Here is a 23154-nt window from a genome sequence, read left to right on the forward strand (position 1 = left end):
GTCATCTCAAAGGGTAAGAGATCTTTCTTTCTTACAGCTGCATAGTACTCCATTGTGTATATGTACCACTGCATTTTTATCCATTCGTCTACTGATGGACACTTGAGCTGTTTCCAGATCTTAGGTATTGTAAATAGTGCTGCTATGAACATGGGGGTACATATATTCTTACTGACTGGTGTTTAAGACTTCTCAGGGTATATTCCTAGAAGTGGGATCACTGGGTCAAATGGCAGTTCAATTTTTAATTTTTTGAGGTAACACCATATTGTTTTCCATATTGGCTGCACCAGTCTGCATTTCCACCAGCAGTGCACTAGAATTCCCCTTTTCTCCACCCCCTCGCCAACTTTCTTTGATGATTTGTTGATGGCGGCCACTCTGACAGGTGTGAGGTGATATTTTAATTTGCATCTCTCTGATGATTAGTGATGTTGAGCATTTCTTCATATGTCTCTTGGCCATTTGTATGTCCTGTTTGGAGAGGTGTCTATTCAGCTCCTCTGCCCATTTTTTAATTGGGTTCTGTGTCTTCCTTTTGTGGAGTTGTATGAGTACTCTATATATTTTGGAAATTAACCCCTTATCTAATGTATCATTGGCAATGATGTTCTCCCATACAGTGGGTTGCCTTTCCATTTTGATAGTTGTTTCTTTTGCTGTGAAGAAGCTTTTTAGTTTGAAGTAATCCCATGTGTTCATTTTTTCCTTTGTTTCTGTTGCCTTAGGTGATGTATCAGTGAAAATTCTACTGCGTATGATGTCTGAAATTTTGTTGCCTGCATTTTCTTCTAGAATTTTTATGGATTCACGGGTCACATTTAGGTCTTTTATCCATTTTGAGTTTATTTTTGTGTATGTGTAAGTTAATGGTCCAGTTTCATTTTTTTGCATGTAGCTGTCCAATTTTCCCAACAGCATTTATTAAAGAGGCTGTTTTTACTCCACTGTATGCTCTGGCTCACTTTATCAAATATAAATTGAGCATATTGCTTTGGGTCCATTTCTGGGTTCTCTATTCTGTTCCACTGGTCTATATACCTATTCTTGTGCCAGTACCAGGCTGTTTTGATTATAGTCGCTTTGTAGTATAACCTGATATCTGGTATTGTGATCCCACCTACTTTGTCCTTCGTTTTCAAAATTGCTGTGGCTATTCGGGTTTTTTTAATGAACTTTTGAAGTATTTGTTCTAGTTCTGTGAAATATATCATTGGTATTTTGATTGGGATTGCATTGAATTTATAGATTGCTTTGGGTAATATGGACATTTTAATTATGTTACTTCTTCCAATCCATGAACAAGGTATATGCTTCCACTTTTTTATATCTTCCTTTATTTCTTTTTCAATGTCCTGTAGTTTTCTGCAAATAGGTCCTTTTCTTCTTTGGTTAAGGTTATTTCTAGGTATCTTAATTTTTTTTGCCGCAATGGTAAATGGGATTGCTTCTACAGTTTCTCTTTCTGTGAGTTCATCATTGCTGTATAAGAATGCCATCGATTTCTTGACGTTAATTTTGTATTCTGCTACTTTGCCAAATTCATTTATTAAGTTTAGTAGATTTTTGATGGAATCTTTAGGGTTTTCTATATGTACTATCATGTCATCTGCAAATAATGACAGTTTCACTTCCTTTTTTCCATTTTGGATCCCTTTTATTTTTTCTTCATGTCTGACTGCTATCGCTAAGACTTCCAGTATAATGTTAAATAAGAGTGGCAAAAGTGGACATCCCTGTCTTGTTCCTGTTCTTAAGGGAAATCTTTTTAGTTTCTGCCCATCGAGTATGATGTTGGCTGTAGGTCTTTCATATATGGCTTTTATTATGTCGAGATATGATCCCTCTATTATCACATTGGTGAGAGTTTTTATCAGAAATGGATGGTGGATTTTGTCACATGCTTTTCCAGCATCTATTGATAGGATCATGTGGTTTTTATTCTTCATTTTGTTTATGTGGTGTATCACATTTATTGATTTGCGAATATTGTACCAGCCTTGCATCCCTGGGATGAATCCCACTTGGTCATGGTGAATAAGTTTCTTAATGTATCGCTGGATTCTATTTACTAGTGTGTTGTTCAGGATTTTGACGTCTATGTTCATCAGGGATATTGGCCTGTAGTTTTCCTTCTTTGTAGTGTCTTTTTCTGGTTTTCGTATTAGAATTATGCTGGCCTCATAAAATGAGTTTGGAACTCTATTTTAATTTTTTGAAATAGTTTGAGGAGAATGGGTGTTAGTTCTTTTTTGAATGTTCTGGAAAACTCCCTGGTGAAGCCATCTCGCCTGGGCTTTGGTTTGCTGGGAGAGTCTTGATTAAATCTTCAATTTCATTTGTTGTCATTAGTCTGTTCAAGTTTTCTATTTCTTCCCGGTCCAGATTTGGGAGACTGTGTGTTTCTAGAAATGTGTCCATTTCGCTTAGATTGTCGAATTTGTTTCCATATAATTGTTCATAGTAGCTGTTAAAATCCTTTGTATTTCTGTGGTGTCAGTTGTTACTTCTCCTCTTTCATTTCTGATTTTGTGTATTTAGGTTCTCTCTCTTTGTTTCTTGGTGAGTCTAGCTAAGGGTCCATCAATCTTGTTTATCCTTTGGAAAAACCAGTTCTTTGTTTCCTTGATCCTTTGAATTGTTTTTTTGGTCTCCATGTTATTTATTTCTGCTCTGATCTTTACTATTTCCTTCCTTCTACTTGCTCTGGGTTTTTTTTCTGTTTGCTTTCTAGTTCTTTAAGTTGTGAGGTTAAATAGTCTATTAGAAATTTTTCTTGCTTCTTGAAGTAGGCCTGTAGTGCTATGAACTTCCCTCTCAGAACTGCTTTCGCTGCATCCCATAGATTTTGAGTTGTTGTGTGTGCATTTTCATTGGTTTCCAGGAAGTTTTTAATTTCTTCCTTGATCTCCTTAGTAACTCATTTATTGTTTAATAACATGCTATTTAGCCTCCATGTGTTCAAATGTCTTAGCATGTTCTTGTTGCAATTTATTTCTAGTTTCATGCCGTTGTGATCTAAGATGCTTGATATGATTTCAATTTTCTTGAACTTGTAGAGATTTAGTGTGTTTCCTATCATGTGGTCTGTCTTTGAGAATGGCCCATGTGCTCTTGAGAAGAATGTGAATTCTGTAGTTTTGGGGTATAATTCTCTGTAGATATCTATTAAATCCATTTGCTCTAATGCTTCATTTAGAGTCTTTGTTTCCTTGCTAATTTTTTGTCTAGAGGATCTATCCAGTGGTGTCAACGGGGTGTTGAAGTCCCCTGCTATGATTATATTGCTGTTGATTTCTTCTTTGAAGTCCTCAAGAAGATTTTTAATATATTTTGGTGCTCCTATATTGGGTGCATATATGTTCATCAAGGTTATATCTTCCTGTTGGATCGATCCTTTCAATATTATGTAGTGGCCTTCTTTGTCTCTAGTTATGGCCTTCATTTTGAAATCTATTTTATCAGATATGAGTATTGCTACCCCAGCTTTTTTTTTTTGCTTTCCGTTTGCTTGGAAAACTTTTTCCATCCCTTCATTTTCAACCAGTGTGAGTCTTTTGTTGTGAGGTGGGTCTCTTGTCAACAACATAAAGATTAGCCATGCTTTTTTATTCAATCAGCTACTCTGTGTCTTTTTATCAGCATACAAACTATTCACATTTAAGATGATAATTGATATGTACTTATTTATTGCAATTTTTATTTAGTTTGGTTAAAATTTTTTTCCTATTTCTTTTACTAATTACAGCAGTCCTTTTAACATTTCTTGTAGTGCTGGTTTGGTGTTAATGTATTCCCTTAGCCTTTTTTTGTCTGGGAAGCTCTTTATTTGGCCTTCTATTTTGAATGACAGCCTTGCTGGGTAAGGTAGTCTTGGATTCAGATCCTTGTTTTTCATGATGTTCATTACTTCATGCCATTCCCTTCTGGCCTGTAGTGTTTGTGTTGAGAAGTCAGATGAGAGCCTTATGGGTTTTTTTTTGTAGGTAACCTGTTACTTATCTCTTGCTGCTTTTAGGATTCTCTCTTTGTCTTTAATTTTGGCATTTTAATTACTATGTATCTTGGTGTGAGCTTTTTTGGGTTCTTCTTACTTGGGGCTCTCTATGCTTCTTGTACTTAAATGCCTTCTTCCTTCACCTAATTAGGGAAGTTTTCCCTCACTATTTCTTTGAATATATTCTCTAACCCTTGCTCATTTTCTTCTTCTTTGGGAACTCCTATGATGCGAATATTATTACTTTTCCCGTTGTCCCACAGTTCTCTTAAGCTGTCTTCCTGTTTTTTAATTGTTTTTTCCTTTTGGTTTTCTGATTGGTTCATTTTTTATACCCTGTCTTCTGATTCACTGATCTGGTCTTCAGCTTCCTCTACTCTGCTCTTTAGATCTTACAATGTGTTCTTTATTTCTGATAGGTCACTCTTGACCTCTTCCTCGTGGTTTTTAATTTCCAGTTGGTTTATTTTCAGCATTTCTATGTCCTTACCCATGTTGTTGAGCCTCCTCAAGAGCATGGCTCTGAATTCTAGCTTTGTTAACTTGCCTAACTGCTCTGCATTGATATCATGTTCAGTGGAGTTCTCTTGTTCTTTCATTTGGCTTCTGTTTCTGTGTTTCACCATTTTGGCTATCACTGAGGGCTTTGGAGCCTGCCAAGTTTTTCCTGTGGGTGTTGGTGTTCTGCTGTTTGTGGCTCCCTCTCCTGGGTCTAGATGAGTGAGGTAGGACCCACATCAAACACCACTGTCAAGTCTTACTTTCCTGGTTAGAGTTGGTAGCCCAGGAATGGTACTGTTTCCGAGGGTGAGGCAGATGCTGGTTGTTAGTGAGCCTCAATTTGCATTTCAGTGGCCTACAGGGTGGGGTTGAATGTCCAAGGGAGGGGCCGCTGCCTCTCCCCAGAGCCCTGGGAAGGAGCAATATGGCCACCGTCCTGTGTGGCTGCAACTCAGCTGAAGCTCTGAGTGCCCTCCAAATCCCACGTGTCCCCACACATTTTCAATCCAGTCTGCCCTCCCTCTGCCAGAGCCCGAGATGAGTGGCTGTGGCTATTTTAGCCTCTGTCCCGGCTCTGTGTTGTGGAGCCACTTGGGAGTTTAACCCGAGGGCGCAGCTCACAGCTAAGGCTGCTGCCGAGCTGCCGACCATGGGCTCCCAGCCCCCGTCCCGTGCCTTCGTAATACTACCAGGATCGAGTCAGTGTCCCTTGTTACATCGTCCTCGCAAGCTGCTTTTCTGTTGCTTTTTCCTGTCGATTTGTCTGTGTTTTAGTTGTAATTCCAGTTTGTTCGTGGGAGATGGTCTGTGTAGCTTCCATTCACTCCACCGCCATTTTAGGGGTTCTGTATATACATTGGAAATTAATCCCTTATCGGATGTATCATTGCAAATATGTTCTCCCCTGTAGTGGGTTCTCTTTTCATTTAGTTGACGGCTTCTTTTGCTGTAAAGAAGCTTTTGTTTCGATGTATTTGTTTATTTTTTTCTTTGTTGTTTCTCTTGCCCTAGACCATGTATCAGTGAAAATTCTGCTATATGAGATGTCTGAGATTTTGCTGCCTATGGTTTCTTTTAGGATTTTTATTGTTTCACAACTTATATTTAAGTCTTTTGTCCATTTTGAGTTTATTCTTCTGTATGGTGTAATTTGGTGGTCTAGTTCCATTTTTTTGCATGTACCTAATTTTTGTAACATTTAGTAAAGAGACTGTCTTTACTCCATTGTATGTTCTTGTCTCATTTGTCAAATAATTAATTTAATATAATGGCTAGAGTTAATTTCTGTGTTCTGTGTTCTCTTCCATTGAACTGTATGCCTGTTCTTATACCAGTACCAAGCTGTTTTGATTAAAATGGCTTTGTAGTATAACCTGATAACCAGAATTGTGATCTCTCCTACTTCGTTGTGTGTTTCAAGATTGCTGTGGCTATTCAGGGTTTTTTTTGGTTACATATAAATTTTTGAAGTATTTTTTCTAGATCTGTGAAATATGCCATTGGTATTTTAATAGCAATTTCATTGAATCTGTAGATTGCTTTGGGTGGTCTGTACATTTTAATAGTGTTAATTCTTCCAGTCCATGAACATGGTATATGGTTCCACTTTTTCGCTTATTTTATCTCCTTGATTAAGTTTATTCATAGGTATCTTAATTTTTTTGCTACAGTGGTAGATGAGAATTTTTTAGATTATTTTTCTGAGAGTTCTTTATGGGTGTATCAAAATGCCATCGATATCTGGATTTTAATTTTGTATCCTGCTACTTTGCAGAATTCATTGATTAAATCTAGTAGTTTTTTGTGTAGTCGTTATGGTTTTTTATGTACAATATGATATAATATGTGAATAATGATAGTTTCACTTTCTCTTTTCTATTTTGGGTGCCTTTTGTTTTTTCTTCTTGTCTGATCACTGTAGCTAAGACTTACAGTACTATGTTAAATAAGAGTGGTGAGAGTAGACATCACTGTTTTGTTCCTGTTCTTAAGGGAAACACTTAATTTTTGCCCATTGAGTATGGTGTTGGCTGTAGATTTTTCATATATGGCCTTTATTATGTTCCATTTTCACTTTATAATGATTCCTCTATTTTCACTTGGCTGAGAGTTTTTATCAAAAATGGTGCTGTATTTTGTTTAATGCTTTTTCTACATCCATTGATATGATCATATGATTTTTATCTCTTATTTTGTTTATGTGATATTTCACATTTATTGATTTGTGTATGTTGTACCAGCCTTGCATCCCTGAGTTAAATCCCACTTGGTCATGGTGAAGAATTTTTTTAATATAGTGCTGGTTCTCATTTGCTAATATGTTTTGTTTGTTTGTATGTTTTATGCTCAACCAAGGACATTTTTGTATTTATCTTCAGATAGAATGGCAGCGAAGGGGGAGAAGAGAGAGAGAGACATCTATTTGAGAGAGACACATCAAGTGGCTGCCACCCGTATGACCCCAACCGGGGTGGGGACAAACCGAGGTATGTGTCCTTAGCGGAAACTGAACCCAGGACTCTCTGGTTCGTAGGCTGATGCTTTAACCACTGAGCCAAACCAGTCAGGGCATCATTTGCTAATATTTTATTGAGGATTTTGGCATCTATTTTGTCAGTGATATTGGCCTGTACTTTTCTTTCTTTGTAGTGTTTTTATTTGGTTTTGAAATTAGGGTAATGCTGGCCTCATAAAAAGATCTTGGAAGTGTTCATTCCTCTTGGATTTTTTGGAATAGTATGAGGATAGGTGTTAGTTCTTTTTTGAATGTTTGGTAAAACTCCCCTGTGAAGCTGTTTGGACCAGGGCTTTTGTTTGCTCAGAGTTTGTTTTATATTACTGCTTCAGTTTAATTAGTCATTATTGGTTCATTTCAGTTTTTGGTTCTTTCTGATTCAGTTTTGGAAGATTGTATTTTTTTTTTTTTTTTTTTTTTTATTTTCTTATCCTCACCCGAGGATATTTTTCCATATTTTGTACAGATAGAGTGGGAGGGAGAGAGAGGAAGGGAGAGAGTGAGAGAAACATCGATGTGAAAGGGACACATCGAGTGGCTGCCACCCGCACGACCAACCAGGGCCGGGGACAAACTGCAACCGAAGTATGTGCCCTTAGCGGGAACCGAACCCGGGTCTCTCCGGACCGCAGGCCGACGCTTTAACCGCTGAGCCAAACTGGCCAGGGCTGGAAGATTGTATTTTTCTAGGAATTTGTCCATTTCACCCAGATTGTCCAATTTGTTGGCATGTAGTTTTTAATATTTTCTTACAATATTTTTTTTCTGTGGTGTCAGCTACTTCACCTCTTTCATTTTCTATTTTATATATTTGGATTTTCTCTCTTTGTTTCTTGATGAATCTGGCTAAAGGTTTATCAATATAGTTTTATCTTTTCAAAGAACCAGCTCTTGGTTTTGTTGATTTTTGTCTTGATTTTTAGTCTCCATGTCATCTATTTCCACTCTGGTCTTTATTATTTCCTTCCTTCTACTTACTCTGGGCTTTTCTTCTTGTTCTCTAATTATTTAAGTTGTAGGGTTGGATAGTTTATTAGAGATTTTTCTTGCTTGTTTATTGAAGAATGCCTGTACTGCTATGAACTTTCCTCTCAGGACTGCTTTTGCTGTGTCCCATAAGATTTTGGGTTGTTGCATGTTCATTTTTATTTGTTTCCAGGAAATTTTTATTTCTTCCTTGATCTCATTGGTAATCCACACATTGTTTAATAACAGGCTTTTTAGCCTCCATGTGTTTGAATGTCTTTGAGTGTTTTTATTGTAAGTGATTTATAGTTTCATGCCATTGTGATCTGAGAAGATGCTTGATATGATTTCATTCTTCATGGACTTGAAGCAACTTACTTTGTTTCCTAACATACGGTCTGTCTTTGAGAAATTTCCATATCCACTTGAGAAGTATGTATATTCTGCAGCTTTTCAGTAAAATGTTCTGTAAATGTCATTTAAATTAATCTAATCTAGTATATCATTTAGGGTCACTGTTTCCTTAATTTTTTTTTTTTTTGGTCTGGGAGATCTATCCAGTGAAGTCAGTGGGGTGTTAAAGTCCTCTACTATGAAATTGCTATCTATCTCTTCATTAAAGTCCTCCAAGAATTTTTAAATATATTTAGATGTTCCTGTATTGGGTGCATATATATTTACCAGGGTTATATTCTCTTGTTGGATTGATCCTTTTAGTATTATGTAATGACCTGCATTGTCTCTTTTTATGGTCTTTGCTTTCAAATCTATTTTGTCAGATATAAGTATTGCTACCCTGTTTTTTTGTTTGTTTGTTTCTATTTGCATGGAATATTTTCCTTTATCTCTTCTCTTTTATTCTGTGTGAGTCTTTTCTTCTGAGGTGATTCTCTTGTAGACAGCATATATATGGGTCATGTTTTCATGTGTGTTTGTGTGTGTGTGTATATATATATATAATATATATATATATATATATATAATATATATATATGTACATGCTCCTAACGGGAACCGAACCTGGGTCTCTCTGGTACACGGGCCAATGCTCCAACCACTGAGCAAAACCGGCCAGGGCAATATATACTTTTTTATTCTCACCTGAGAACATTTTTGCATTTATCTTCAGGCAGAGCAGGAGGGAGAGAGGAAGGGAGAGAGAGAGAGAGAGAAACATCAATATGAAAGAGCCACATCGACTGGTTGCCACTCACACAATCCCAACCAGGGCCTGGGACAAACTGCAACCAAGGTACATGCCCTTACCGGGAACCGAACCCAGGTCTCTCCTGTCTGCGGGCTGATGCTCTAACTGCTGAACCAAACCGGCCAGGGCTGGTCATGTTTTCATATTTATTTAGCTATGCTATGTCTTTTGATTGGAGCATTTAATCCATTTACATCTAAGGTTGTTAATGATAGGTACTTATTTATTGTCATTTTAAATCTTTATGTCCATGTTTTTCTCTCTGTTTCTTATTACTATTACAGCTGTCTCTTGTACATTTTTTACAGTGCTGGTTTGGTGGTAATAAACTCTTACAGCCCCCCCTTTTTTTTTTTTTTTGGTCTGAGAAGCTTTTTATTTTACCTTCTATTTTGAATGATAGCCTTGCTGGATAGAGTAGTCCTGGTTTTAGATCCTTGCTTTTCATTACCTTGCAAATTTCATGCCATTCCTTTCTGGCCTTTATTGTTTCTGTTGCAAAATCAGCTGACAGCCTTAGGGGAGCTCCTTTGTGGGTAACCAATTGCTTTTCTCTTGCTGCCTATAAGATTCTCTCTTTGTCTTTCATTTCTGGCATTTTAATTATGACGTGCCTTGGCTTGTGCCCCTCTTTGGGTTTTTCATGCTTGGGACTCTCTGTGCTTCCTGAACTGTGTGACTTTTTCCTTCACCAAGTTAGGAATTTTTCTGCCATTGTTTCTTCAAACAGGTTCTCTATCCCTTGCTCACTTTCTTCTCCTTGTACTTTTTTGATTTGGATATTGTTGTGTTTCATGTTGTTCCACAGCTCCCCTAATCTGTCCTCCTGTGTTTGTTGGTTTTGTTAATCCTCACTTGAGGATATTTTTCCTTTTTTTTTTTTTTTTAGAGTGGAAGGCAGGGAGAGAAATGTGTGTGTGTGTGTGTGTGTGTGTGTAGAGAGAGAGAGAGAAGCATCGATGTGTGTGAGAGAGAGACAACAGTTGGTTGCCTTCTGCACAACCCTGACCTGGGCCAGGGATTGATCCTGCAACCCAGGTATGTGCCCTTGACCAGGAATCGAGCCTATGACCCTTCAGTCTGTTGGCTAATGCTCTAACAGCTGAGCCATATTAGCCAGGGCTGTCCTCCTGTTTTAAATGTTTTTTTTTTTCTTTTTGGTTCTCTGATTGAGTGATTATTTTCTACCCTGTCTTTTAATTCTGCGATCCAATCCTCAGCTTCCTCTAATCTACTGTTTATTTCTTCCAGTGTATTCCTTTTTTCTGCTGTGTTATTCTTTATTCCTGACTAGTTGTTTTTTATAGTTTATATATCTTTTTATCATGCTGTTGACCATCCTTAAAATCATTACTCTAAACTCTATATCTGATAAATTTCTTATCTCCATTTCATTTAGCTCTTCTTCTGGAGACTTCTCTTGTTCTTTCATTTGCTGCTTGTTTCTTTGTCTCCCCATTTCTGCTGCCTTTTCAGTTAGTTTCTATTTATTATGTAGATTATGACTCCCAGTCTTGGTAGGGTGGCCTTATATAGTAGGTGGCCTGTGGGACCTGGTGCCATAATCTTCCTGATCACCAGACCTGAGTGCTCTAGTAATGTTTCTTGTGTGCATTGTGTGGGCCATTCTGTTTTAATAGAGTCTTGATTGCTATCAGCCTGTTTGTGCATGGGCTCAACCCTCAGTCTGTGACAGAGAGGCTCAACACCCAACAGTGTGCAGACTGCTGTGCAGGTGCTGTTTACGCAAAGCAGAATTTATCTCAGCAGGGTTGGGAGCTGCCAGGATCTCCCTATGGATATATGACTTGTGAAGTTTATCTGATCCTGCTCTGTTCTTTTCTGAAGTTGGCCACTGGGTTTATTCATTTTAGGCCTCTTCAGAGGGTCTCTGCTCTGGTGCAGGCCCTTTTCGAGGCTGTTTGTGACTGGCCCTGTTTGGACCTATCAGCAATCCACAGTTTGTGGCTTCCTCTGTTGTGGCTCAGTGTGTGTAGAAAGGATCAAGCTGTCCACCATGGTCTGCTTTTTCTAGCCTTGGATCCTGACCAAATAAGGCAAAGATTCAAAGCACCCAGAGATCTGCCTCTGCTTTCAGGTTGACTGTTAGTCTTAGTCACTCCATGAGCCTCAGTCTGTAGTCTTCAGCATGTGTAAATTCCACTAGGTGCAGGGAGAAGGTTTCCAATGGGTGGGGCTATTGGTTCCTGAGAAAGATGGTTTCTGTATCATAGGGTACTGACTCAGCACAGGGATCCTGGCAGCTGTCCTCTTAGCTCCTCAGAGCCACTAACCCCAGACTCTCTTCACGTAGCTCTAGTCCACTCTGCCCTCCCTCTGCTGGAGCCCAAGGTGAGTGGCTAAAGACGAAATTTGGTGTGTTGGCCCTTTAAGAGGGTGCCTGTGTTTCTAGCTGTCTCTCCCTACCAGACAGAACCTCCAGTGCTTTTCATAGCCAGTGGGCATCTTTCCTGGTTCTGTTACTCTGGGCTGGGGAGCCCAGTTTGGGCTTTAGACTCCAGACTTCTCAGGGGGAACCCCCATAGCTGAGATATTCCCCCATCACTTGAGCTGTTGTCTGTGGGAGCTCTGCCTGTCCTCTTGCATCTCTGCACTTCCAGTCTTGATGTGGGCTCCTCCGTATGACCTTGGTTATAAGAGTTCTCTTTTGGTAGTCTTCAGTTGGTTATTCAGGATGGTTTTTCTACTTTAGTTGTAATTCCAGGTTGGCCCTGGGAGAAAGTCAGTGTAGCTTCCAGTCAGTCTCCTGCCATCTTGGAATCCTTCAAATTCTTGTACATTTCTCTTGTGAATGTTGGATCATGCTTTAGACACAGCATGTTTAAAATCAAATTTACTCTCTCCCTCAACTTGTTGTTTCTTTCTCTGTTAATGACACCATTAACTACCCATTCTTCCACACTGGAAACCCAGGAGTCCTGGACTCCTTTTTAACCCTCACCCCAACCTTCAATCCTGTCATTACCACTTCACCTCATAGGGTTGTTTGTGGGAATAAACTAACACAGTGTGTGAAAAAGAACTCTGACAGCTGTGAGTGACAGGTATTTATATTCTTTGAGGCAGCACTTCTGTTTAAATATAAAGGATAAGAATGAGGCCTCAGTGGCCATTGAGACTTGACACTTGATACAAGATCAGTTAAGTGTGTACTTGTATCTGAACTATAACTTCATAGTCTTACATTTTGATAGTACTCGTCACTCTTACAATTCCTTAAAAGAAGAGGAAAAGGAAATAATGCAAGAGAATAACTGATTTTCCTCAGGTGACATAATTAGTAAGTGGCACAGCCAGGCTTAGAACTCCTATTGGCTAAATCCAGAGATCTCTTAAACTAAAAACCAAGCTTGGATTTAACACTTTAGCACTTAGTATGTGTGACCTAGGATGATGAGGTGAGCTCTTTAAATATTGGTCTCTGTATGTAAGGTAGAGATAGTACCTATTTTTAGAGTTGTTGTAAGAATTAAACGAGTCCATATTAAGTCTAGAGTGCTGTGTAGAAAGTGTTCAGTAAATGGTAGCTATTGGATTACTCTTTCCTCTTCTTCACCTATTAGAGACTTTACGTTGTTCTTCCTGTGCCTTTTCCCTTACAGAATTGATTCTCTCTGGCATATTTATTTAGACTGCTTCACTTTAGAGTTTCTTGAAGTTCACAGACATTTCCATGGGGTTTTTGCTCTGCCATTTCATTGAAAACTAGGTAGAGAATTTTCATGTTTTTCTCTCTGCTTCTATTCTATTTTCCCCATTGAGGTTATGACACAGTTCTAATGAACTCATTTAGTTAAAAATTGTGATATTAAATTTATGCTTTCTGGCCCCAAGGCAAAGGATATTTTAGGTTTAATGTTAGGAATAAACTTGTAAAGTCAGAAGTGTCCACAGGACTACCTCAGAAGGTATTAAAGTTACCTACAACTACGGGTATACTAATAAGAGCTTTGACTTTCCAGTGCTCCATCCAGCCCTTCTCTTGTGTAATGTACACTGTGGTAAGAACTGTAACAAACAGATAAGCTACCTATATATTGTAGTTTTGTGGCTTTAGATTTTTTGATTCATGATTTTATACTGCCATAGTTAAATGAATTGATAAGGTAGCAAATGAACTATAACGTAGCAAAGTAAGGAAGCTTGTCAGATTTCTCTGTGTACTGCCAGAGAGCAGAGTTTAATATTAGACTAAAATTGAAAATGTTTCTCTTGAATCCCTGCAGAAGACACACACAGCTTCGCAGTGAGGTCATAATAGCCTGGCCTATGTTGAGTGTAACTAGGCTCATGCATACTGCACACATCACTCCACATTTTGATAAAGTAGAAAATACTGAGGTTTTATCACATACGTGTTTTTTACATGTAGAGTTTGACAGATGCTGTTTTCAAGATTAAAGAAAATTACTTGGGCACTGCTGTGTCCATCTGTGAGATGTTTTATTCTCAACTTTCACTTTCCTGTCCCTTGCCCACAGCTGTTATAGTTACCAGAAAGTCTGCTTGCTCAACAGTGATGTGTCTTGAATAGTGTCCATTAGTTTCCCCTGGCCTGCATGTCAGCCTTCAGTTTAATGGCCTTTTTTATGTTTATTCATTTTATTTTATTTCCCATCGTGGTTTTGTTTATTTCTTTTTTGTTTTTTGTTTTTTCTGTTCTCTTTTGTAAAACCATCGTGGTTTGCCCTTCATATTCCCCAATGTTTGCACATGACAAGATGTTGCCATCCCAACATTACCTCCCACTTCACTGACCAGTGCCACTACTGACCATCTAGCACCAGCCTCAACGGGACCACTGCCTTCAGCTCCTCGGGATGTCGTGGCCTCTCTGGTCTCTACCCGCTTCATCAAATTGACATGGCGGACACCTGCATCAGATCCTCATGGAGACAATCTTACCTACTCTGTCTTCTATACCAAGGAGGGGATTGCTAGGTAAGTGCCCACATGTCTGAAGCTCGTTGGCTACATCTTGGCCCACCCAGCCCGGTCACGCTCATCCTGGCTCTTTGTTGTACAGGATATATACCAATTTTCAGTTCAGAAAATATCACTGAGATGTATCTTTCCTAATTTTCGATAATTAAAAATAAATTCCCAAACAGACTGAAGTTTTGGTAATTTTTCCTGTCTTTCTGGGATGTCCTGGGGAGAGGGTAGATAGAGCTATTGAAGTTGAAGTATTAAAATGTAACTAGGGCTACCCTTTGTTTTTAAGATTCAGTCAGTACAGCCTAATAAATAATGGCTTATATAGAACTTTCAGATTCTAGAAATTCAGGTAGACTTAACTTATTAAAGTAATCTGAAAGAATATTTGCCTGCACCATTATGTGTATGTGGGCTGCTGAACTTCAGGGGGTGGGGGTCTCCTGGATGACACAAGAGTAATTAGAGATCAGTTTTCCTAAAGAAAACATTTTCATTGCATTCCTCTCCATCTCTACCCCCTTTAGAACCTCACAATGCCTCTCCATTGCTTTTAGATTATCCAGACTCCCCAGGCCTCTGTATTCCACAGTCTAGCCATCTTCTATCTGTCTAAGCTTACTTTTCTTACCTCCCAGTTGAACTCACTTTCTAATGACATTAATTCAGTTCTTATCACTGTGTAGCCTTTTCTCCCAATCTAATCTTTTCATTCACATCCTCCTCTCCTCTTTCTCAGCTAAAGTTAAATTCAGTTCATCTGTCTGGGCCCAGGTTAAGCCCCATAATGCCTCATAAAGCTTTCTCTACCCTTTTCAGTACATACAGCATTTTTCTTATATATATGTTTGTACCACTCATATTGGCACTTAATTATGGTAACACATGATCTTATGCTGCCCTAAGTTTCTCTTCTATTATTTCATGTACATTGGTGTGGTTTTCCCAGCCTGATTATAAACTCTTTGTGAGGAACCCTGCCATGTGCTAACTATGTGTTCCTAACATTGCTGGGTAGATTTCTTCATTGTGCTGTTACTTCACCACAGAATAAGAAAGCTCAAGTATCTGTTTTGGTTAGGGCCCAAACACGTGATATAAAGCTTATATTTCTTCTAGGGTGCTGACATTTGATATATATTGTTTTCAATACCAGACTGGCAAGTTTAGCAAATGCAGGAACCTTTGATTTAACGCTCTGGAGCGGTCCGAATATCATAATTGAACCAGATGGATCGGGCCACTCCTAGGATAATGTTTATCTGAACACTGCACTGGATGTTTTGGAAATTAACAAAGATAGGAAACATAGTTCTAGACACAGAAAAGCAAGACATTACTACCAAACAACATCTGTGTTAAAAAGTTTCCAATTGGCTTTCAAATCTCATTGCAAATTTCATAGGATTTCATGGGAAGAAGAAAGGATTTAGCTCCTCAGAACAGCAAGCTTGTTCTTATGGAACCTTCCCCCTGTTCCTCCTACTAGAAGTGCGCTTTCCTCACAATTAACTGTGTCTGGCTCTTGTCACCTCAGATAACACCTGCTCGGGCTTCCATGAACCCGAGCTTAGCCTCTCAGTCACTCTCACACTATACTGTGCTGAAGCCACCTTATTCCAAGCCAGTTATTAAATTTCCAGGGAACTTTGCAAACCTTATGACATGGCTTGGTAGCTTGAATTTGAACATGGCAGGAGTATTTCCAGTGACAAGTGCTGCAATCCAGAGCTGACTATTAAACATTTACCAGAACACCACTGCCATCACATCACCCTGTTTAATTTCTTTGTTTTTGTTTTGGAATATGTTATCACTCTGAAATTTTCTTTGTTTATTAATGTATTTATTATGTTTGTCTTGTTCAATAGAGTATTACCCAGCACCTAGAACAGAGCCTGGCATATAGTAGCACTAAATAAATATTTGTTAAGAGAATAAGTTAATCTCAGTCAATGGAGAAATAATAATTATTCAAGAAATTCTGTTGAAATAATTAACTTCATTTAGTGGAAAGATTAAAAGTTCTGTCTCTTGTATCATGTGTAATAACAAATTACAGATGGATCAAGATATATTTTTAAAATTGGTAAATGTATTAGAAAAAATATTGAAGCTATTTTTATTACTATATTAGAGTGTAAAATTCCATGTGGCAAAATATCATAAAGTCAAACTATCAAATTATAAGGTGGGAAAAATTTATAATATTTACAAAAGATACAATGATATTCAATCCATGTAAAGAGCTGTGATCATAAGTAAAAGACAGATATCCCAAGAAACAAATGGTATGAGTAGATGATGATTCACAAAGTTAGTGGAAAGCTCATCGAATTTAAAAAAGGTTTTCATTGTCACTACCAATCGGAAATACGAAATAATGAGTTACCATTTTTCACCTTAAAGCTAGCAAAACTTTTAAGTTGATGGTGTTCAGTGAGTTAAATGCTGGGAAGAAATTTAACTCTAGGCCCTTCGTGACAGTATAAATTAGAGTAGCTTTTGGAGAAGGTGATTTGGCAGAATTTTGTATCTTCTTAATGCATATACCTTTTAGTCCCACAATCACATTTCTAGGTGTCTGTCCTACATAGGGCACTCATATAAAATGTTTATTATAGCATTGTTTCTAAGAATAAAAAAGGAAACAGTGTAAATATTGATAGAGCAATGAGCACATAATAAGTATATGTATATCCATATGAAGTATGATGCAGGAATTTTTTAGTGACATATCTATATATTTTGATGGGTATGTAAATACTTGTAGCTGTGATTTTTAACCAGGGAAAATTTTGCCCCCTGTCTCCCAGGAGACATATAGCAATGTCTGGCTACATTTTTGGTTATCATAACTGAGATGGGAGGAGATGCTTACTGGCATCCAATGAGTGGAAGTCAGAGATCCTGATAAACACCCTATAGTGTACAGGACAGCTCCCTACAACAAAGAATTCTCCTGCTCCCACTCTCAGTAGTGCTGAGGTTGAGAGAGCCTGACTTGGAGAGATCTGGTAAGATACAGGTCAATACATGTCACAGTTATGTCTCAGGGCAGGGCAGGTTTTGAGGAGCAGGAAAACTGGACTTTGAAATTTTTAAATTATATATATTTTTGTTTTTAATGAAATCTATCATTTAAAAATTTTTAAATGTATCATGGGTTGAAATAATCAGGGGTGATTAATAAATGAAGTTGGAATTTAAAAATATATATGAGTAAAATTGGCAAGGGATATAGAGTACAAAGGAAGGGAAGATTGCAAGGAGGATCCAATTTAATTTGTGTGTATGGTGGTTAAAGGCTGGGAAATTAAGAAAGCTAGTCTAACTGGTCCAGAGTTTTTGGTAGAAATTAGTTAGATATTGTAATAAAGTGGAAGTTTGAAGCAAAATGTTGGAATGCCGATAAAAATTTGGACATAATCCATTAAGTAGGGACCATTTTAGACTCTGAGCAAGTGTGCAGTGTGGTTTTATTAAACAGTTTTTATTAGCGGTACTTTGAGAGTACTGCACAAGACTAGAAGGGGAAGAAATGGAGTCAGGAAAACAAATCAGGTAGTAGTTACGTTAATCTTGGTGTGTGGTAGGTATGGCCTGGATGAAGATGACAACAGTGACTTGGAGTGGACAGAATAAATCTGCAGAATATTTCAAAGGAAGATTCTTGGAGACTAATATGTTTTGTCACTTCATTACTTTTAAGTTTATAATTTCTGAATAGAAGCAATGAAGGAATAGAAAGAACACTTAAATAAAAAGACTAGGTCCTAGTTACTTGTTTTGTAAAGAATTTTTCTCATCAAAAAGTGAGAATAACTTCATAGATTTATAAGCCTACTTCCTGCATTTGAAAATTCAACCACCAGATGGTACTGTGTGCCTTGTTCATGAGCTAAATTCTGTTGGGTTCCAGAGTTTCTCTGACTTTTCAGCTAGTAAATGTTCACCTTATTTTTCTTTCAGTGTCTTTAATGTAAATAGCAGTACTTTTCTGACATTAGCTACCAAATGGAGAATACAGAGTAAGTTATTCTAGAAATGAATAACATTTGGGAGATGGACAAAGCCTTAGGTATCTGTTAGTCTAGTCTGGGAGTTGACAAACTTGGACCCTGGGTCATATCAGACTTGTTATTTTTATGATCCAGGAACTAAGAATAGTTTTTACATTTTCATATGGTTTTATTTTAATAAGTTATATCAGTAACTACATAATATTTTCCATTTGGCCTCTTGGCTTATAATGTAATATATATTTATTTATTTATTTATTTATTTTATCCTTACCCGAGGACATTTTTTTTGCATTTATCTTCAGATAGAGGAGGAGGGAGAATGGGAGGGAGAGAGAGAAACATCGATGTGTGAGAGACACATTGACTGGTTGCCACCCACACAACCCCAACTGGGGCCAGGGACAAACTGCAGTCAAGGTACGTGCCCTTAGCGGGGACTGAACTCGGGACTCTCTGGTCCATGGGCCAATGCTCTAAACTGCTGAGCCAAACTGGCCATGGCATTGGCCTGTAATATTTAAGAAATATTTGGCCCTTTAAAAAACGTTTGCCACCCTGATCTCTTTTTTTTTTTTCCTCATTTAATACATGAATAAACTGAGGCCCAGAAAGAATAAGTGACTGTCCTATGGTCCCCTAACAAGCCAGTAGTGTTGCCAGAACTAGAACTGGAGCTCCTAGCCTACTAGCCCAATACTGTCTCAATATGAAGTATGCCTTGTTCTTTCTGTTCCGCTCTTAGCTAACACATTCTAACCTAAGTCCCACTGTAACCTCACATGTTTATGAGAATTGTCCTTTATAACTCACCCTTGTCCTGAAGTTTTTTTCTCGACAGCCACTTGGTTCTGAGACCTCAAACCCATCTACTGTTTGAAGGCTTTTGGAAGCATTTTATTATAATGCTTCTATTGAAACTTTTTCTAAGTTTTTCATTCTCTTCACTCACGTCTCCTATTTTTTTCCTGTCACATAGAACAAAGATACACATAATATCATTACTATGCAAGATTTACATATCAGAAGACAAATTTCAGTTCATTCACTCAGCACACATTTGTGATGCTGCTTCTGTGTATGAGTATTCTGCTAAATGCATCTGTGGGATGTGAACACGCATGGGACACTCATTCCCTTCAATTTGAAGTAAAATAACACTCCCATCTTTGTCAGAGAGAACTTGTTCAAACTTTTTAAGTGCAGAGTGAGCAAAACAGACCTAATCTGTACTCTCACTTGGAGCTTATAGTTTATTGCAGTGATTTGCAACTGGTGTGCTGCAGGAATTTTTAAAACATGTAATAACCTGCCCTGGCCGGTTTGGCGCAGCGGTTGGAGCGTCGGCCTGTGGTACTGAGAGACCCGGGTTCGGTTCCCGCTAAGGGCACGTACCTCGGTTGCAGTTTGTCCCCGGCCCTGGTTGGTCGTGCGGGTGGCAGCCACTCGATGTGTCCCTTCACATCGATGTTTCTCTCTCTCTCTCTCTCTTCCTCTCTCTCCCTCCCGCTCTATCTGAACAAAAAATGGAAAAATGTCCTCGGGTGAGGATAAAAAAAAAACCAAAAACATGTAATACCTATTTAGTCAGGGGCACTGACCTCTTTTTTATTAGATTGTCAAATAATAAAATGATAGCCAACACAACAATAGCCATCCAGTGTGAAGGAAGAAAAAGTATACCTATTTTTTTTTATATCATGAAAAAATATATTGGTTGGTATGCTTCGGAATTTTAGTAATTAGTTTATGTGTGCCATAAGATGAAAAAGGTTGAAAATCATTGGTTTAGTGAGATGTAAAATACCATACTTCCTTTCAGACAGCAGTTGCTTGTGATAAAATCAAGTGTCAGAAACCTCAAATGTAAGAAATCAGTTGCCATCCTCCTAAATCTTGTGAATTAGAGGTTTACCTGAGAGAAAAATAATATCTATAAGTATCTCAAATATCTCTGAGTAATCAATTTTGTTACCATAGTACTCTTTTCCAATGCACCTGATTATAGAAAAACAACCTCTATAAATATGATGTAGTACTATTTGTTTGTTTTTTAATTAAAAGAAGGTAGTGTAAAGAACTATAGAAAACTATTGAAAAACACTTAAATCTCTAAAATGCAAATGTTCATATACAGTCAGACAAATTGAGATATGGTCACATAGAACTAAACACACTTTAATCAGTACGTAATTTCAGGGAAAATTATCAGTATTTTAAAGTAAGAATTATAATTCAGTATACTAGGTAAATTTAAATAATTTCTTCCACAGAGGAGTTTTGGGCCTTTTCATTGTTCTTTATCTCTTATTGATGGTTTTTAATTTCCAATTAGCTTATTTTCAGCGTCTCTATGTCCTGTTGAGCTTCCTCAAGATCATGGCTCTGAATTCTAGCTCTGTTAACTTGCCTAACTGCTCCACATTGATCTCATCTTCGGTGGAGGTCTCTTGCTCTTTCATCTGGCTTCTGTTTCTGTGTTTCACCATTTTGGCTATCACAGTGGGCTTTGGAGCCTGTCAAGTTTTCACTGTGGGTGTTGGTGTTCTGCTGTTTGTGGCTCCCTCTCCTGTGTTTAGATGAGTGAGGGAGGACCCACGTTGAACACCACTGTCAAGTCTTACTTTCCTGGTTAAAGTTGCCAGCCCAGGAAAGGTATTGTTGTCCTCTAGCTTTTTGCCTGGGGGCTAGCAGTCCAGGTTACTTGAAGAGTTTTGGGTTGTCAGTTGATTGAAAAACTCCCTCAGGTGCTCAGCATAAGGGGATTTCCCTAGGGTGGGACAGATGCTGGTTGTTAGTGAGCCTCAGTTAGCACTTCAATGGCCCACAGGGTGGGGTTGGATCTCCGAGGGAGGGGCTGCTGCCTCTCCTCAGAGCCCTGGGAAGGAGCAATATGGCCACCATCCTGCGTGGCTGCACTCCGCCAAAGCTCTGAGCACCCTCCAAATCCCGAGTGTCCCCACACAGCTCCAGTCCAGTCTGCCCTCCCTCTGCCGGAGCCCAAGGTGAGTGGCTGTGGCTCTTTCAGCCTCTGTCCCGGCTGCGCTGTGGGGCCGCCTGGGAGTGTGACCCGAGGGCGCTGCTCCCAGCTGAGGCCACTGCCGACCGTGGGCTCCCAGCCCCGTCTCACGCCTTCGCAAGCCTCCCGGGATGGAGTCAGTGTCCCTCGTTGTATGGTCCTCCCAAGCTGCTTTTCTGTTGGTTTTCCTGTCGATTTGTCTGTGTTATAGTTGTAATTCCAGTTTGGTCCTGGGAGACGGTCTGTGTAGCTCCGTTCACTCCGCCGCCATTTTGGAATCCCGGGCCTTTTCATTTTTCTCTCAAGATAGATACAGATCTTTCCTCACATGATTAGCAATTTTTAAAGGCTAATTCATCGGCCCTGGCTGGTTTGGTTCAGCGGTTAGAGCATCAGCCCACGGACCAAAAAGTCACAGGTTTGATTCCAGTCAAGGGGCATGTACTTCGGTTGCGTTTCAGTTCCTGGCCCCGGTTGGGGTCATGCAGGAGGCAACCAGTCTATGTGTCTCTTTTGAACTGATGTTTCTCCATGTCCTCCCCACCCTCCCACTGTCTGAAAATGTAAAAAAAGAAAAAAGGCTAGTTCTTTGTCTAAAACGTATACATTTCTTTAAATTATTTGTTGAAAACTCGTGTTATATGATCTGGTTTTTGTTATAGTAAGTACAGTAGACTAAGCATAATTATAGATCCAAATGTGGACACAAACACCCCCAAGATTGAGCCTGGATGCTACCTTTTTTAAAGAACCTAGAAAATTACCTTTATATTTTTATCTCCTGACACTATGCTAGATTCACTTGTACTGTTTGTGATAAGATTAGTCAAACATTTCAAATCATTTTGAAGAAATGATTCCAAAACAATATTCTCTTTAAAAAATAAATTATAAAAACCAGTGTCATGATTAGGTTTCATTAAATGTTTGATATTCTCTTCCCAATTTTAAAAGTGATAATCTCTAGTTTTTCTTTTGTTGAGAATCTATTATCAAAAACACATACAGCATCCCTTGGTATTTTCTGTGAAAATTGGGTCATACCTATATTTACCTTTTGTTCACCTGAGAATCACTCCTTAAAATTCCATAATTTTTGAAGCCTACAAAATTGATAACCAGTTGCCCCACTTGAAATGGCATTAAGAAGACCCTTAGGGTCTGTGTCTTCTCAGCAAAAAAGTTGTGATTATAACCAGTGCTATCAGCAATATTTAAACAACATCAGTAAATTATCAGACATGTATGACATTGCTTTTTGCAAGTTTCCCAATTCTGCTGTGCACTTTTCCATCCCAAAAGTGTCCTTTTTTGAGAGTTAATTTGACTTAAATTTGTAAGATTTTGATGTGGTATGGTATCTATAGGCATTGCAATGAAAATGAAACTGCACATTTTAAAAATATTCCTTATCTGCTTTTTCTTTCTGAATCCCTCTTTGTCCAAAGGGAACGTGTTGAGAATACCAGTCACCCAGGAGAAATGCAAGTGACTATTCAAAATCTAATGCCAGCGACTGTGTACATCTTCAGAGTGATGGCTCATAATAAGCATGGCTCTGGAGAGAGTTCAGCTCCTCTTCGAGTAGAAACACAGCCTGAGGGTAAGTCTTCCACCTGTTTGTCAGCCCTACTTGTGGGTAGACCTGTTTTGTTTTGTTTGTTTTTAAATATTTTTTATTGATTTTTTAATTTTATTTTTAGAGACAGAGGAAGGGAAAGAGAGAGAAACATCGATATGAGATAAAAACATCAATTGGCTGTCCCCTGCTAGGGATCTAGCCCACAACCCGGGGATGTGCCCCTATCAGGAATCCAATTCACTGAGCCACGCTGCCCTGGCTATAGGTAGACCTGGGAGAAAGGTCTGCCTTGTATGTAACCTTCAACACCATAGGAGTATAAAAGATAAGAACAGTTCCTTACCTTTAAGGATTTTATGAATTAGTTAGAAGAGGTAAAATTAATTGAC

General features: G+C 38.5%; 1 protein-coding gene across 3 annotated transcripts in view; it reads left to right on the forward strand.

Moving 5' to 3' along the window:
* The window catches only part of NEO1 (neogenin 1), a 298191-nt gene that overhangs the window by 213871 nt on the left and 61166 nt on the right, over positions 1 to 23154 (forward strand). For all 3 annotated transcript variants that reach the window (XM_036277171.1, XM_036277190.1, XM_036277182.1), the window contains exons 8-9: positions 13989 to 14148; positions 22632 to 22786. In XM_036277171.1, coding sequence (XP_036133064.1) covers positions 13989 to 14148; positions 22632 to 22786 — 315 coding nt within the window. The remainder of the gene's footprint in view (positions 1 to 13988; positions 14149 to 22631; positions 22787 to 23154) is intronic.

This window comes from Molossus molossus, unplaced genomic scaffold (genome assembly GCF_014108415.1).
Source record: "Molossus molossus isolate mMolMol1 unplaced genomic scaffold, mMolMol1.p scaffold_m16_p_1, whole genome shotgun sequence".
Taxonomy (NCBI): Eukaryota; Metazoa; Chordata; class Mammalia; order Chiroptera; family Molossidae; genus Molossus; species Molossus molossus.